Source organism: Rhamphochromis longiceps, linkage group LG13 (genome assembly GCF_057381845.1).
Source record: "Rhamphochromis longiceps isolate RC_006_pf linkage group LG13, R_longiceps_female_GT1.1, whole genome shotgun sequence".
Classification (NCBI taxonomy): domain Eukaryota; kingdom Metazoa; phylum Chordata; class Actinopteri; order Cichliformes; family Cichlidae; genus Rhamphochromis; species Rhamphochromis longiceps.
The window spans coordinates 25,449,263-25,467,463 of record NC_140569.1 but is presented as its reverse complement, the minus strand read 5'-3'; the positions used below and the strand labels follow the sequence as shown (position 1 = coordinate 25,467,463).

The window sequence follows — 18,201 nt, the reverse complement described above, 5'->3', positions numbered from 1 at the left end:
AACAGGCACATGGGTCAATACATGAGCGGGACACAGAAAGGGATTGGCAAGAATACCAGAGGCGCAAAACACCAGCTACTGGTAGACAGAACAGTCAGCCGAGACTGCAAGACCAGACTGACCAACCTGTGCACTGCCTGGATTGATTACAAGAAGGCCTATGACTCAATGCCCCACAGCTGGATACTGGAATGCCTAGAATTGTACAAGATCAATGGGACCCTAAGAGCCTTCATCAGGAACTCAATGGGGATGTGGCGTACAACACTAGAGGCCAACTCCAAGCCCATAGCACAAGTCACCATCAAGTGCGGGATCTACCAAGGAGATGCTCTGTCCCCACTGCTGTTCTGCATAGGCCTGAACCCCCTCAGTGAGATCATTAACAAGACTGGCTACGGATACCGACTACATAATGGAGCAGTTGTCAGCCACCTCCTGTACATGGATGACATCAAGCTGTATGCCAAGAGTGAACGAGACATCGATTCACTGATCCACACTACCAGGCTATACAGCAATGACATTGGAATGTCATTCGGACTGGAGAAGTGTAGTCGGATGGTAACAAAGAGAGGGAAGGTAGTCAGAACTGAGGGGATTGAACTACCAGAAGGCAACATTGCAGACATAGAGGAAAGTTACAAGTACCTGGGGATCCCGCAGGCGAATGGGAACCATGAAGAGGCCGCTAGAAAAGCTGCAACCACCAAGTACCTGCAGAGGGTCAGGCAAGTCCTGAGGAGTCAGCTGAATGGTAAGAACAAGATCCGGGCCATCAACACGTACGCCCTGCCCGTGATCAGGTACCCTGCTGGGATAATAGGCTGGCCAAAGGAGGAGATAGAAGCCACTGACATAAAGACAAGAAAGCTCCTTACCATGCATGGAGGGTTTCACCCCAAGTCCAGCACCCTGAGGCTGTACGCTAAGCGGAAGGAAGGGGGCCGGGGACTGGTGAGTGTCAGCACCACAGTCCAGGATGAGACAACGAACATCCAAGAATACATTGGGAAGATGGCCCCAACTGACCGAGTGCTCAGTGAATACCTCAGGCAGCAGAAACCCAAGAAAGAGGAGGGAGACGAGGAACCATCATGGAAGAACAGGCCCCTGCACGGTATGTACCACCGGCAGATAGAGGAGGTGGCTGATATCCAGAAATCCTACCAGTGGCTGGACAAAGCTGGACTGAAAGACAGCACAGAGGCACTAATCATGGCAGCACAAGAACAAGCTCTGAGCACAAGATCCATAGAGGCTGGGGTCTATCACACCAGGCAAGACCCCAGGTGCAGGCTGTGTAAAGATGCCCCAGAGACAATCCAGCACATAACAACAGGGTGCAAGATGCTAGCAGGCAAGGCATACATGGAACGCCATAACCAAGTGGCCGGCATAGTGTACAGGAACATCTGTGCCGAGTATAATCTGGAAGTCCCGAGGTCAAAATGGGAGATGCCCCCAAGGGTGGTGGAGAATGACCGAGCTAAGATCCTGTGGGACTTCCAGATACAGACGGACAAAATGGTGGTGGCTAACCAACCGGACATAGTGGTGGTAGACAAACAGAAGAAGACGGCCGTAGTGATTGATGTAGCGGTTCCGAATGACAGCAACATCAGGAAGAAGGAACACGAGAAGCTGGAGAAATACCAAGGGCTCAGAGAAGAGCTCGAGAGGATGTGGAGGGTGAAGGTAACGGTGGTCCCCGTGGTAATTGGAGCACTAGGTGCGGTGACTCCCAAGCTAGGCGAGTGGCTCCAGCAGATCCCGGGAATAACATCGGAGATCTCTGTCCAGAAGAGCGCAGTCCTGGGAACAGCTAAGATACTGCGCAGGACCCTCAAGCTCCCAGGCCTCTGGTAGAGGACCCGAGCTTGAAGGATAAACCGCCCGCAGGGGCGTGCTGGGTGTTTTTTTTTGTTTTTATATATATATATATATATATATATATATATTATTTATTTATTTTATTTTTTTTTTATTTCTCTTCTTGCTCAAGAGTGGCTTGTAGCCTAAAAAGGGGGGAAATGGACTTATAAAATGAGTAATATCAAACAGTGATGATTTTATTTGTTGTTCCCAACAGCTTAAGAATCTCCATTAAACGATTGGCTGCAAAATACAATAAAATAAAATGAAGTCCCACCGATAGCAACAGTGCAATTTCAGCTTTAGACGTGGTGTCTGGAGAAATTATAGTTTCTAGCTGTGTAGGAAAGCCAATTAAGACGAGGCTAACTCTAACAGATAAATAGATAGTTAAGGCAATGCATTTATATAGTGCTTTTCTAATCTTATTGATCAGTGAAATGTATAGAGGTGCACTGCCAGCAGTTTGATTTCTAAAAGAATGCCAAGTGGAAGACACAAATGGATGTTTATCAGCGACTGTTTGGCTCGCCGCACAGAAGGGTTCGTTTTTGTTTTTATGTTTATTAAATTTGACTCATCTATGCCGTTCTTGCCGTCGTGTGTAACTACCATAGATCTGTTTGAGGAAAAGCCTGGTTGGATTTTATCAAAGTTTGTTTGTAAATATCCAGTGAGTGAAGAATGCTTTAGAGGGAGACGAGATGAAATGATTATGCAGCTATAAGCTGCAGCTGCGCATTTTAATTTCATGCACATCGACACTCTTTGTTAACGCTCTAGGGTTTTGTTTTTTTTTCCCCCCAGTTGACTCAAAAAATATATAAACATAAATTTGATTCCGTTTGTCACCTTAAGAGTTTTTGCTGCAAAGTTAAACACACACAAAAATGAACGCTATTCAAATTGTCATCATTTTTTTTTTGTCCCTAACAGGAAATTAACAGAGCTGATATGAAGCCAAGCAAGTTAAACAGGTCTTTATTTCAAATGGCAACACAATCTCAAGTTTGAGCTGGAAAAAAAAACTCAAAATTGATTTTTTTCAAATGAAGTGCATGTCAGGATTTGTGAATATGCAATATCATTGCTGTAATTTATGTCCTTGAGGCAGACGGTGAGTAAGCAGCGGGCCATCAAATTCTACTGTGCGGTCTCTGTAAACGATGGCACAAGGCATAGACTTAATCTGAAGTATCATCCTCTGTTATTACTCTCCTAAGACAGCTGCCAGGCAAAAGCGAGAGAGAGAGAGAGAAGCAGTCAAAGTTTGGATTTATTAGTTTTAGATCGGCATAGCAATTTTGTTTTCCCTCACTACAGTAATGATACATAAAATTATGAAAGTCTAAATTTGAAGGGGAAATTAAGAGCAGGATTGTGTTTTTTTTCCCCTCATTTTGCCATTGCTTTTCATGTGTGTAGACATGCGCGCACACACACTCGTGGTTCTGTGCCAAATTCCATTTTAAGTCTAGGCAGGCTGCTTTTCGCTCCCTGTTGCAGCAAACCTTCAGTTTAGTTGTCAGGCTGAAAAATAGGCTACACTTTGTCCCCTGACATTGGACACATAAATTAATCATACCTTAAAGATACATTGCCTCCTTCATACCTACAGACAGGCAGATGAATAATAATACCTTCAAGCTCTACGTCTTACAACCATTTTCTTGGTCTGTTTACTTTTGCTATACACCTGTCAGGTCCACAGTTATGGAAGACAGAACTTTCTTAAGTTCACTGCACATTATCGCCTAATTAGTGCAATAGTTCTAAAAGAGCTAAGGGGAAAACCTAAAACTGTTAATAGCAAATTGTCTTAGGTGTGTGTGTGTTTTTGTTAAGGAGTGAAATGAATGAAGAGGTAGCAATAGTAGAAAAACTGACCCTCCCTCCCCAATTTAACAAGGGATTGGAGTGGCTGCTCGTCCTGCTGCAGATGGTGTGGGGTGACTTGGCACAGCTGGCTCTCGGTAGCATTTTGAATCTAAAGCTAGAACAGGATGATTAGGTTTTCTTTGCACATCATTTGGCAAGTCCCCGTTGTCATCTTGCACGGTCAAGTAGTTAAACAGTCTCTAGCTGCATTATTGAAATGTGTCTTTTGTTCCACTTCCAGTGAAATGCCTTGTGAATAATAAGTTTGAAGGTCTGGCTAATTACACCGAGGATTTAGAAGGAGAATCGCAATCTCCGCTGAAAGGTGGAGGCAGCGTCCAGATAATTCAGAAGCTGAAGTATGTTTAATTAAAATGGTATCTTGAGGCTAATGCGTGTCATTTATAGCCACTTTATTTTATTAGTACAGTTAGAGGGAATGTGCACACAAAGTACAAGTTAAAATAATATTAAATATTGCATTTGGAGAGTTGGAGCCTGTTACTCGCTGTGTCATTGCGCTCAGATTACTGTAATGTCTTAACTAATGTCATATATACAATTCCTGTATGCAAATACAAAGCACTAAACAGTCTGTCTCGAGTCAAGATCTCACTGTCAAGATTTTTTCAATCTACGGTTTTATTTTATCTTTTTGTGTCTGTTTTCTAATATATTTTACTGTTTCCTGTTGTAAAGTACTTTGTGAATTTGAAATGTGCTTAATAAATAAACTTTTTAAACTTACTTTACCTACTTACGCTATCATCAAATGCAAAACGAGTCAAGGTTACGTTGTCTTGATGCGCGCTCAACCATCCAGGTAAGTAAATCCCCAGGTTGTTTCTGTTTACGAGTCGTTTCTGTTCATCTTGACGCAGCGTTTTCAGTGGGAGAAATGTTTCGTCACTCATCCAAGTGACTTCTTCTGTCTCAGCTGACTGCAGGCTTCCCCAACCTTATAAACAGTACATTTGCACAATAACTGAAACCAGTCCACTGAATGAACAATGGGCTGTGAGGTCAGTTCCTTGATCATTAATGATCAATGAGTCAAAGTTACAGTAGCATTTCTCACCTCCTCAGTATTGCTGCCACGGTTGGCACTGGGGCAGGTATTCTAGGGGGTGTTGGTATATTTTACCTGATCAGTAAATCCAGATTGATTCACGCATGAGTGCTTGGCACATGCAGTATCATTTTCTTGGCCTCTGTTCCAGTCGGCATTCGGCTTCTCCCTAATGTGTGCACAAGTTAAAGAGGAGAAACACTGAGTTCTCAGTTATGAGACACTAGTCAGGGGAACAGCTAAGGATACAGACTTTTTACACTTTCTATTAGTGCAATTAAAGCAGGAGATGCACCTACTGCTGATGGTGTGAAAGCACTGAGGTTTGAAATTGCCTTCCACAGTTTCATCACAGTTAGACAAAGTGCAGGGATTCCCAACTCTGTTTTCTTCATTTCCGTCTCTCACTTTCCCCTCTGCCAGTCTTTTTTGCTCTTGTTCTCCTCTCTTAGGAAAGGTTACAGAAGCTCTGCACCCAAGGAGCTTCCCAAAATCACTGCTGTCTGGTCTCCTGTTTAAAGAGTTGTAAGCCTTGGGGGATCTGACAGCTCCATTACTGATAGGTACAAGGCCCACACCCTTCTTATTCAGTGGCTTGTACAAACACTGACAGACTGATATCCCTCCCAGCCTTCTAATATTTATTTATCCACACTTTCCTGACAGCTACACTCCACTGTGTGGTTTGAACCAGAGAAAATGGATGATTTAAATAAAGTATCAATAAAGCAAAATCTAAATTTATCAATAACAAATATACAAAATAAAGCTACTGTGCTTCAGAAAGCAAAGCAATTATCGGATTGATGGATTTTAATTATCAGCTCCAGTGGCCTGTCAGAGAGGAATCGGGATTGTAGCCCACAAAAGAATCCATTCAAAGCTTCCACTTTATGTCTCTTTTCTTTTTCTATCTTTCCCCCTTCTCATAATTTGTTGGGTTCATTTGCAGATGGAGTTCAGATCTGTCATCACTTGGTATTGAAACATTAATTTTTGGATTAGCATAAAATGATTTCTGGTACTCTCAAGGAATTCATGAGGTTAAATGGGAAGGTGCAAGAATCTGTCTAAATATGCTATTAATGAAATATTTTGCTGCACATTCTATACCAGCAATAAAAAAAAGAATACTATAGTATATTACATGAAAATGACATAAAATGCCAGTATGATGACACAAAACTAAAATATTTTTTTAGCTTGTACCTGGCTGAATGTTTTGCATCGTCCCCACTGATCCCAACTCTTCACTGTGATAACATCTGAATGACCATTTGTTCAGGACTGTGTGCTATGTTGCTGAATGCTAAAATGTTTTCCAATGACTTTTAATGCATTTGGCTGATCTGAGCCTTGACCTTGTTGCTGTGTTGAAATCCTCAGTAAACGCTAGCGAGGCTGTATCGCCAAGTACTATCCATGCCCAAGCCAAAACCGAATGTTTAAAGGATGAAGTTTTGATTAAAATTAATGATTCATTTTTGTAATAGTTAACTCCCGTGGTCTTTTTGATAAAGGTTAATTTATGGTTTATCAGTTTATTTTATTACAGGACAAATAAATAGAACTGACAACCCAAGACATACAAACTCTGAGATATTCTTATTATTTTAGTCTCGATAGAAACTGCAAGGCCGACACTACCACTAGCACTATAGAAATAGCTGGTCAGAAAACATCGTATTTGTATTCTACATGAAATAAACAATAGTGTGGTCTTATTGAGCAAGTGCTAGAGGAGACGTATACACTCTCATGTCTGTGTGGTTAATATGAGACTACAGCCAGTTGTTGGTTAACTGTGCATAAACACTGGGACTAGGAAAGACAGCTTGCTTGGCTGGCCTTTCTGCAGGCATGCTCGCTAATATATTTCTTGAAGGAGCGACTTCTTTCAGTTTTGTTCTTCCAGTGACCTTGCCAAGCAGCTAAAGCATTGGAGTCATTATGCTGAGCCAAGAAGTGTATTCCAGATCCACATAAAACAACAACTTGACATTTTTACATGTGTTTTTAATAGATTAACAATCTCTGAAGCTATAAGGTGATAATTTGTGAGGTACAGAGCCTGACTAATCTTGCATAAAGTAAACAAACACTGGCTGTGAGGAATCACGCTGCAGGAATGTCATCTCCACTCAGTCCTTCCCTGTTCAAATCCTGCTGAAGCATCTTTGTGCCCACACTACATGCCATCTATTAGCAGCACCAGGAGAAGGAAGAGGATACACAAACACCCATGCCACACTGCCTATCACCGATTCCAGATGTTTTGTCAGCATGTGATCATAGTCACTGTGGTCACAGTCAATATAATTGCAAAAACTAAATGTGTTTCTGCACCTGCAGAAGGAATGCCCCAGACCCAGTTAAATGCTTTCCAGGCATCATTAAACTTGAGTCTTCATTAGATATTAGATGCACCGCAGAGTTTGGGTTTTTTAAATAATAGTTTGTCATTCCTGATTGTTTTCAAACTACTTGGTAGTTTTTCATAGTCTATGGTTTAAAGCAAAGAGTGCAAATAAAGGATATTATTGCATATATAGGAAAATGAAATTGGGTTTTTTGCATATGTACAATAGGCATGATGCCATTCCACTTTGTAAATTAAGCTAAGGTGGGATATAGAGGCTTTAGAACTTAAACTTGTTCACATCCTTAGAAGATGCAAATGATTCAAAGTGACGACTCAGTTGTCTTAGTTTGATTTTTTTTGTGTATGAATTTATGTCAGGGCAAAAAAAACATTTCTTGTATTTGCTCAAAAAATGGTTTTTTTGGGGGGTTTTTTTTTAGCTGCATAAGCAAACCTCAGAAAATCACATTTAAAAGTGCAATATGAGTATGAACAAATGTTTTTAAAAAAAGTTTGAGTTTGTGGGAGTGTCGACTGTCACTTGCGGTATTTAATCAGGTAAAGTTTAGGGATGGATCGAGCTGTTGTGTCGTTTTCAGCAGCAGATGAAACTGATGTTCTCAGGCTGTGAGCTGAATGACACAGGGTTTGATGTGTTGCCTCTTTCCACACCTACTGCAGTGACAGGGAACACAGGGGTGTCACACTGACACATCGTGTCTCTGATACTGCTGGAGGCTAGATGCTGCTATGATATGTAACTCTGGCTTGTGACCTTTCTTCCTCTCTGCATCAGCCTGGCTCGTATGTCTTACTCCCTGCTCTCTGTTTCCGTTTGTTCTGCTTAGGCACGAGCAACGGGTCTGTGCTGGTCTACAACCTAACGAGTGGACTTCTCCACAAAGAACTCAGCGTTCACTCATGTGAAGTCAGGTAAGACTATTGTTTCTGTTATTGTGTACAAATTTTTATTCTTATTTTTTTACACTTCAACAGTTCAGTCTCAGTAATGAGCAAGTATATGAAGTCATGGCAGTCTTTAGCTGAAACATCAGCTAAATGACATGTTAGACAAATCCCAGGAGCCAGTCAGCTTGAGGTGGATTCAGGCAATTCACTGTCACACAATTAATGTCAACCCATTTTTTTTTTTTTTTACGAGAAATCATTCCCTATTTGGTTTATATGTTTTTTTTCAAGTATTTATTAGAGTGAGGTGGTTTAACTAAGTACAATAACCAAATCTTGAAAAAAAAAAAAGTGATTTATTGGTTTCCCACTGCCATTTACAGTAATTTACTTATTTGAGGGAGAAACTCAACACCAGTATTCAGACATGTTGTGGCACCCTTAGCTCTGAACACACACCAATGCCTGAAGTTTAAGCAGTTAATTAATTAGGCTGTCAATCACAGATCAAAGGGGCAGTTCAGGAAAGAGCAGTAATCTAAATTAGGAAGCTTCTTCCCTCTGTTATTAACTATGCATTTTAACCAGGAAAGTGATCATTAAAAACAGATGCAGTAAGAAGCTGTTGACATTTCTGCTAATTGGAACTCAAACACTACAAACACAATAAAAAGCTAGAATAAAACAGTAAAATGTTTTTTGTTTTGTTTTTTCTGTTGCATTTTTCCTTGTTGTCAGTGGCGTAGCGGTTAATGCATTTGTCTTACATGGGAAAGATTCTCAGTTCAATTGACAAACCCAGCCTCAGGAGGAGGGTCACAAGCTAGTGGACTTCTAATACCTGTCCCAAGCTTGGATAAATGGGAGCGTTGCGTCAGGAAGGTCATCCGGTGTAAAATCTGTGCCAGATCAAACGTGTGGATCCATCCACTCTTGCGACCTCTTGGGAAATAAGGGAGCTGCTGAAAAGACCTCGTCCTTCTGTTTTGTTGTTGTTGTTGGTGTAACAGAGAAATCCAGGGAGGGAGAAAGCAGTGCGTTGTCTGCATTCATGTATGTCTCTGTGCCTTCTCAGAAAGAGATATAAAACTGTAAGACTGGTTACACATTAGGCAGAACGCTTGCTGGGGTGAATCCACATCACATATCATTTTACATATTTATAAGGGCACCATTCAGTCATGTCGAATTCATATCAAGTAAGTGTTCAGGCTGTTTATTCTAATTAGGAGACAGATTGGGGTGATGTTCTTGACTAAAATCTGACTGTGTTTCAGTGCAGTTTTCCTATTCTTTTAACTCATTTGTCCTAATGCACTTCTTCAGATCTGGATAGCGATACATGCTGTATCTTCAAATGTACAAGATGTGATCAAAACTGTCCTTGAATTGGTCTATAAAAATCAAAAACCATACCAGATTTAAATTTTGCCAGTCCTCTGTGCCTGTGTTTTCAACACAGTGGCTGTTTTTTTAATGTTTACATCACTCGGTGTAAGTCCCATTCTGACACTTTTACCTCTGTGATGCACTTTGGATCTCCAGTGTGCCACTGAACCTGAAATCTGAGCTGGGCAAGCGGCGAGTGAATGTGCTGGCGCGGCCAAAAAACTTTTCAGTGTACTGCGTGCCAGCACACGATCGTACGAGTCACAGTTCAGGTGATTTGTGCTGAATGTTTTCCGCCTGGTTGCCTCAGAATATAAAACAGAACTCATTGTTAGTCACACAGTGAAGGACGAATTCACGATGCATAAATTTATGCATATTGACAAGATGACGAGCACGCTCCTGGTCCCATTCCTAACCTGCTCCGCAGGTAACAGCCACACTGGAATAAAGGCCCTATCTTTATTTACAGTCTTTGTGTAGAAAGCTGCCCCACAATGCAACCGCCAGACATCAGCACAGAGCCAACTGTGCTTCATTAGTTAGCATTCTCTAATGAGCAGCAAAACTATTTGACCAGGATTAATTAAGCACAAGATTGAATCAATTAATACTGTTAAGAGATTGATTGGGAGCAAACACCATCCGTTCAAGCAGAGCCAGGGTTTCTTTAATGAGAGAAGTTGGTATCCACAAATACAAAACTTCAGCAAAGTTTAATGAGCTGCGCAACACGAGCAGAAGTTACTTGAAACGCCTTCTGTGTATGTAAGGATTAAAGGGAGAAATGAGACAGTGGCTTTTTCTGCCTGGTTACTGGTGACTGAGAGTTTGCTCTTCAGCAGTGACACTCAGGATTCATGTCTTCATCCGCTTGTAATTTGTCTCCTTAAACACTGCTCTGCGCTCTCAGCATACAATATGTATTCCGTTGACCTGTCCGCTGCTTAAATACGTTTGCTCGTATTAAACAGATCTCATAGATGTTTCCCCCTGTGCATTTTTTTTTATCATATAAATAGATATTTTCTTCTCTCTTCATATACAGACACAGGTGGAACACAGTGCAGTGCTGTGATGTACAATCTTAGGTTTAAAGCTGTGTGTTTTATGAGTTTGGGAGAGGAGAGATGCTTTATGTAGATGAGTCCAGCAGCCGTTGCCCTGCACAGCCATGCCGAAAGAAGCCCAGTTTCTCAGCATCTCATTTACATTTAGTGGGGAAATCGACTAATTAATCATGTGGCTATTTACCATCTCATTACTGTGGAGTTTGTGCTCCCTCCACTGGGCCAGCTTCTTCGAAAAATATCCTAATCTCACACTCTCTAGCTTCATTTTGCTCCTTCCCGATCTGTTTTGGGCTTTAACGAAACCCATCTACCTCACACCACGCTTGGATGTATTAATGGGAATGTTTTACAGCTAGGCTGCATCTGTTAGATGGCACTATTTTTTTTTTTAGTTTAACTAAAAATCTTGTGTGTGCATTGATTTATTTCACAGGGGGATAGAATGGGTGAGTCTTACCAGTTTCCTGTCTTTTGCCACTTCTGCACCCAACAACATGGGGCTGGTGCGAAATGAACTGCAGCATGTCGACCTGCCTACTGGTGAGAGACACACACGCACATATTATCATCTATACCTGAGGGTACCAACCACAACTTTTGTATTATCCTTTGTTCTTTAGAGTTTTCTTTTGGCTTTCTGCACCCTTACCAACACAAAAAAAAGAGACTTCAGTCTCTGTCGCTCTGACTTTCTCTTTTATCTGTCTCTCTTTGTCTGTGTGGTTCTCAAAGAGACACTTCCATCAACCCTTTGACTTGTCTTTCCAAAAAGAATCCATTCATGGAGCGCTTCAGGTTCTGACAGTTTTTATGGTAATGAGAAGTCGAATGTAATTTCCCTTTCTGGTGTCTCTGTTACTGTGTTTGCTCCACCCTGGGTCGTAGTTGCGATGTGTGTTTTTGTAAATGCACATTTGACCTATGCGATTCTTCCTACTTTATATAAGTAAGGAAATAAAGGCATAAATGGTGAGCAGTGCTTCATAAGCCTCTAGTGAACCACAGCTCTCACCTGCCGTCATCAACACAACTGTAGGTTAAACTTGCAACAGGCACCTCTATCACTTGCACATTTCAATCAGGCCACCTTTCCTTAGTGCCCTTCGCGAAATCTGATAAGCACTTCCGTTGGCAAATGTGATGCAGGGCACCTGAAGGGCATTCTTGTTTTGCTCACAGGGCCACTTTGATGCTCTGCATAATGTCGAATTTCGTGACCGGAAAGTTGCGAGTGTTAAGCACGGATTAGAGCAGATGGTTAGAATAAGTTGTGTACAGCTTTCTCTCCTGGCTCTGACAAAAGAGATAAAACCAGGATGCACTGGCACTAAAAAGAAAATGAGATGGATCAGCTTTTTCACAGGTATATAAGGAAAGATACCATCTTCTGTCTTCGATTATCACCTCCTCTCCTTCATCCTCTCACTTTCTCCCTCTCGGTGTGTGTTTGTTGTGCTTTCCAGGCAGATGCTTTGCATTCAGAGGCGAGCGCGGAAATGATGAGCCACCCATTGAGATGATTAAAGTGTCTCATCTCAAGTAAGTCACCAACTCTCCAAAACACCAACAAAAGTAAATACAAATAAGAGGCACACACTTGCTGATGTTTCTACCTGAGATCTGCATTCATAAGCACAGAGTGTACATTTCACACAAAGGTGTGAGTGGTCTTGTGGCTTTGCCATACTCGGATCCAATTGTAATAGAAATCTGTGAAAAGGGCTTTAAAGCTGAGAGTTGTCTTTAATTTGCTGTTTCATTCGTAATTATTCCCCGACCTTCATTTATTCATGTTGTGCAGCATTTTGGAAACTTCATTTTCTCTCTTTCATTGCCTTATCTTTTGAAGGGGCTGTGTTATTCAGTGGAAAAAAATAGAGCATTCATTTACAGTCATTACACATTTTTAAAAAAATGAAACTATAAACAAGGTTTTCATACAGCAGCTGTTTATTGCATACTCTGCTGCTCTCTGGGAGACAGTCATTTCATCTTTTTTTTCAAGGCCAACATCTTTTGTCAAGCTTCGTGTATACATTACGAATGGCATAAGGTAGGTAATGTATTGTAATGGAAGGTGACATCTAATTATTCAGCCCACACTGGGCGACTACTGACAGCGCATTTTACTTTATTGCCAGTGGCAACAAGTTTCTCATCCTCTCATGAAAGGAACAGGCTAAAGTGGAGGCAGTAAATGTAAGGGTCAGTACAGAAGCCATGCCCACAAGAATGTTATATATGATATCACAAGCTGTAACACAAGAGGAGACAAGTAATGTACTCCTAATGGCGTTCTACTAAGTAAACTGTATCCTCTCCACGAACTGCTTTCAAAGCTTGAGTAACAAGCAGTAAACCCACATTTGTCTCAGTCTGAACTGACCAGTGCATGATCTTATTGCTCTCCTTTTAATCAGCCCTAGTCCTGGTTTATGAACCCTAGCAAATTAGGGTCCACATCCACTTGGATGAGTGACAAAACATTTCTGCAACTGAAAACGCTACATCCAGATGAACAGAATCAAACCCTGTGTGCTAAAGTTTGTGGACATATAGGCCTGAGAATGAACCCAGAGTGATTAGACATCGCCTTTTTAATGAATATAGAAACACTCAAACTCGAAGCGCTGACACAAGCCAAACACAGTCAACCTCAGTAGCTAGTCTCTGTTTAATTTTGCAAGACTTTGCTTCACCTACTGCCACCATTTTATAAGGCTTATGCTTACTGTTGGCTGATGACATGCAATTGCAAAGAGAGAGAGAAATTAAAGAAACTTAATGGTGGGCCTACCTATGCTGCAGCGCTCACATGAACCGAAACAGGAAAAAAGGTGCAGGGACAGAAAAGGTGGAGATCTTTTGCATGGACATATTAAACCTGTTGCAGACGGCAGTGTTGATAGAACTAAAGCTATTTGTAAAGCACTGCAAAGTTGAGTTTACTTATCACCGGAGTACTTCAAGTCTGAAGTATCATTTAAATACATTACATGCTATTGATGCCCAAATCACCCACCCACCCAAACAAACAGTGGCGGGAGGATTCGGCAGACTTGTGGGAGAAGGATAGATAAACAAAAGCAGGACAAGCGACAACAAACGCCATAGCGAAGTGGTTAGCAACAAACTGCAGGCCGATTAGTGTTGTTGAAGATGTTAGGCTGAAGAACGTTCTTAGAGTCGCACCAAATATTTTAGTTATTTTTCTTCAATAATCAATCATTCATTGGAAAAGATTCTGAAAATGTTGACTATCCTCTTTCAGTTGCACTCACAATCTGTGTCTTGTTTTTCTGGCCTCTGAAACTGAGTTCACTCTAAAAGATCATCTGTGACTGCTCATACCACGTTTTGATTTTTGAGGGATTTTCTGCAAAATTAGTTTAAAAATGTATTTTATTTTATTTCCAAAGTTGCTTCTTTTACTCCAAATCTGCACAGCCTCACTTTAAAAGGCAGCTAGGCTGTGTGTTACTGAGGTGATTATAATAGGGAGGAGAAAAAAGTACAATTACTGGGAGACTCATCACATCTTACAGGAGGCCACAAAGCACAATCTTATAATAATTATTACTTACTGTTTGTATTTACAGTGAAAGAAGACAATGTTTTTTCATACGCTCAAGTTCCTGTACAGCAGCTGAAGGTTAAATATTGGCTTCTGTGTAATTGCACAGTAGAACAACAGCTTGTTAGCTCGGTCACAGGTTTGGACAGTGATTATTTTGTGGATTTAGTCTGATAAACATCAGGTTACACGTCAGAATGTCTAATCTGTTGTACACTGTAAACAGTGGTGTAACTAAGCTAGAAGATAATATGGAGAGTTGAATAGAAAGGAGTTGTTGTACCATATAAACACAAAAAGTCTTAGACTGCATAATAAAGAAAACAACTCGTGTCTTCATCATTACTTTAGCCATACATTGCTAACTTCTTACTTTATGCTACACCACAACAAGCCTTATATTGGTTGTTCAGAATGTATGTTTTGTGTTTTTCCTCCTCAGGCAGTACCTGGTGGTCGTGTTCAGAGACAAACCCTTGGAGCTGTGGGACATCCGGACTGGGACTCTTCTCCGGGAGATGGCTAAGAACTTCCCCACTGTTACTGCACTGGTACAAACACATTTACACACTAATAAAAATTAGATTTTGTACCAAGTAAAGAACAGAGTCCAGGCAGGATGGAGACGAGTGTCAGGAATGATTTTTGACAGAAGGATAGCAGCAAGAGTGAAAGAAAAGCTTTACAAGATGGTAGTGAGACCTGCTATGATATATGAATTGGAGACAGTGGCACTGACAAAAAGACAGGAGGTGGTAGTGGCAGATTTAAAGATGCAAAGATTTTCATCGGGAGTGACCAGGACTGACAGGGTTAGAAATGAGTATACCTGAGGGACACATCAGTTTGAACAGTTGGGAGACAAAGTCAGAAGAGGGAAGCCTGAGAGGGTTTGGACATGTATAGAGAAGAGAGAGTGGATGTATTGAATGAAAGTTGTTGAACATGGAGCTGCCGGGGAGGAGAGAAAGAGGATGATGATAAAAAACATTCATGGATGTAGTCAAGAAGGACATACAGAGGAGGATGCTGGGCATAGGGTGAGGCTGATGATCTGCTGAGGTGAGCATCCGAAAGACGACGACCAGTCGACCACAATACTAAGAGAACAGATCATCATCATGCTGGAATGTATCATTTCTGCTTTTAAATGTTCATTTAACTCCACACTTTATATTTTAACTTGTGTTACAAAGTGTTGCAAACACCCATTGTTGACTCTTTCCTGCGTTAATAGTCTCATACTTTTTGGCCCATCCTCGCCTTGTGTTTGCATGGGTCATTTGAAGGATTAGTCTGGAAAATTTCCCCAAGCTCAGCAAACAGCAGTGGCTTCATTAGGCCAGAGAAATGCTCATAAAACAAGAGTTATGCTGGACAAACTTTACAGTGAGGCCGTAAAAATCGTCCACAGTGTGAATAAAAACGGCAGTAACCTTAATAATACATGCAGGCCTCCCCTAGCACCGTTTTGCTGTCTCATTTCCATATTGATTACAACCTCGACTCACCCAGACTTGTAGCCACAGTGCACCAGAATGTAGACAAGAGGGCTGAGGAAAACAAATCTCCTGCCTCCCTTAGTTTCATTTATGTGAGTGTGCAGATCTCCCTTCTCTCAGTCTGTCTTTGTCTGCGGGTCATGCTGCAGTTGTTTGCTATTGTGTCCGCAAATGTGTTGTACAGATGGCTTTGTTACAAAAACCGCAATCCCCCGGTTATGTCAACAGGAATGGTCCCCATCCCACAACCTGAAGAGTCTAAAGAAGAAGCAGATGGCTGCGAGGGAGGCCATGGCTCGGCAGACTGTGTCAGATGCCGAGCAGAGTAGCGTTGAATCCTCAGTAATCAGGTGAGTGCTGTGGAGCTCCAGAATCTTGGAAGCCTTTTGACTGACATTTATGAAATCCAGCATTAAATCCATCTGGCTGAGATCGTATTTACTTTTTATGGTCCCAATGTTAGAACTTAAGAGAACAGACAGTCCAGAACAAATTCCTTAGTCCTTACTATGTTTCATTGAGAAAACATTGTAATAAAGAATAAATAATTCAACCACATGTCATGTAGCACTCATGTGTAACAGCTGATATATATATATATGTGCATATATGTGTCTAGTTTTTCATATTAGTTCAGCTTCTTGACAGTCTTTCTTCACCCCCTCTGGCAACTGCAGAGGTGCCTCCTGCGGTACAACCACCCCTGCTGGGGAATCACTAGGCTCCTCATAATCGTAAAGCCGTAAAGTGCGGAGCCGAATAACAAGATGTCCAACCAAAAGATTTCACACGAGAAAGTGTGAACAAAGACGAGCGCTTAGGTGGGAGAATAGTCAGTATCATTTTTTTGTCTTCTTCTCCCTACAGTCTCCTGCAGGATGCTGAGAGCAAGTCGGAGACAAGCCAGGCTATCTCAGCCAGAGAGCATTTTGTATTCACTGACACAGATGGGCAAGTGTACCACATCACTGTAGAGGGCAACACAGTCAAAGATGGTGCAAGAATTCCACCTGATGTGAGTCCCGAGACTGTCTTTTTTTTTTCCTTCTTCCTCGTCTCTTTACCTTATAAGCTCTTGTACTGCTTCAAGGTCGTCCACACCGATCCTTGCACAAAGCTATTTGTCCCCGCTTTATATCGACCTCTTTTCATTTTGTTAATATCATGTTAATCCTTTTTGTACACACAGATCATAATCAGGTTTTTCCTTTACATCAGTCTCTCTTGTCATTCCTTTTCCTTCTGACTGTGTGCTTTCTCTCTCTGTGTTTCTGTTGCTGTAATAAGTTGTGAGGAAAAATGTTAAAAATTTAGTTGAAACATTTGCATTTTCAAGATACTGGTGACAGTAAAGAAGTGACATTCCATTGTGCATTCTTTTCTTTAAATAGTGTATATGCAGAATAAAATATTCTGTCACCTAACCGTCTGGGCAAATTTGGGGCCAGGTTTGCAATACCATCAGAGGTTAGCATAGCCTACGAGGAGCTTACTGTGCACTCACTTCCTCTTGTGTGCCAATGAAATCAGTGAATCCCTAATTTCCTTCGGGATTAATAAAGTATTCTGATTCTGAATATTGCTCCAACAACCTGCTGTGGCTGTGTCCACACACCCATGTTGTTGGCCATCCTTTGATTGCTGATCATTTCACAGTAGTTTCCCCCTGAAAGGGCTCATTTCAGGAAGTTTTTGACAGTGTAACTACTGATCACCCACCTTCCACCATCTGTTTATCTATTTACTCTCTGTTTCCTAACACACGTTGTTTTTTTTACTGTATACAATCAGTGGGGGAACTCCAGGCCTCAAGGGCCAGTGTCCTGCAGGTTTTAGAGATCACCCAGGTCAGCACACCTGAATCAAATGATTAGTTCATTACCAGGCCTCTGGAGAACTTCAAGACACGTTGATGATGTAATTTAGCCATTTAAATCAGCTGTCTTGGATTAAGGACACATCTAAAACCTGCAGGACAATGGCCCCTGAGGCCTGGATTTCCCCCACCTCTGCTGTGTACCATATCCATCACTTCCAGTCATTTTGTTAGCCAAAGGCTAATAAGTGCTCTTTTTTCTTTTTATGTTCTTCATCTACTTTGGGCTCTCTTATGTTTAGAGGCTAAATATCTCCTTGGTGTTATGTGTTTTACTTTATATCTGCACTGTCTTGTCACTTTACTCAAAAGAATTAAGCTCTGCTTTCCGGTTGTTAGGCAGTGTCTGCCCAATTTTCCCCTCGATAAAGTAAATGCCACCACTCCCTCTTTAAAATCCTGTGTCCTTCAGGTTATTTGTGAGAACTTGTGCAGGGGATGATATAGATTTTGGCTCCCCAACAAAATGTTGCCAACCTAATGTCTCTTTCAGTCATAAACTAAATGTAATCAAAGTAAAGGTTTCAAAGATAAATTGTACAGCGCTATGTTTTTTGCCAGTTCTCTCTCTCTCTCTTTTTTTTTTCCCCTGGGAACCAAACGGCCAGCTGAATGTCTGCGAATTTGACGGTGTCATCAGTTTGTCCCAGATAGCGTTTAGCAAATGTTCACCTCACTGATAGGGAGCAATGAG

General features: G+C 41.4%; 1 protein-coding gene across 1 annotated transcript in view; it reads left to right on the top strand.

The window, feature by feature from the left end:
- The window catches only part of wdr11 (WD repeat domain 11), a 65,528-nt gene that overhangs the window by 27,934 nt on the left and 19,393 nt on the right, over positions 1-18,201 (top strand). The window contains exons 11-16 of the mRNA XM_085428696.1: positions 8,033-8,117; positions 10,989-11,095; positions 12,019-12,094; positions 14,572-14,680; positions 15,860-15,981; positions 16,499-16,646. Coding sequence (XP_085284822.1) covers positions 8,033-8,117; positions 10,989-11,095; positions 12,019-12,094; positions 14,572-14,680; positions 15,860-15,981; positions 16,499-16,646 — 647 coding nt within the window. The remainder of the gene's footprint in view (positions 1-8,032; positions 8,118-10,988; positions 11,096-12,018; positions 12,095-14,571; positions 14,681-15,859; positions 15,982-16,498; positions 16,647-18,201) is intronic.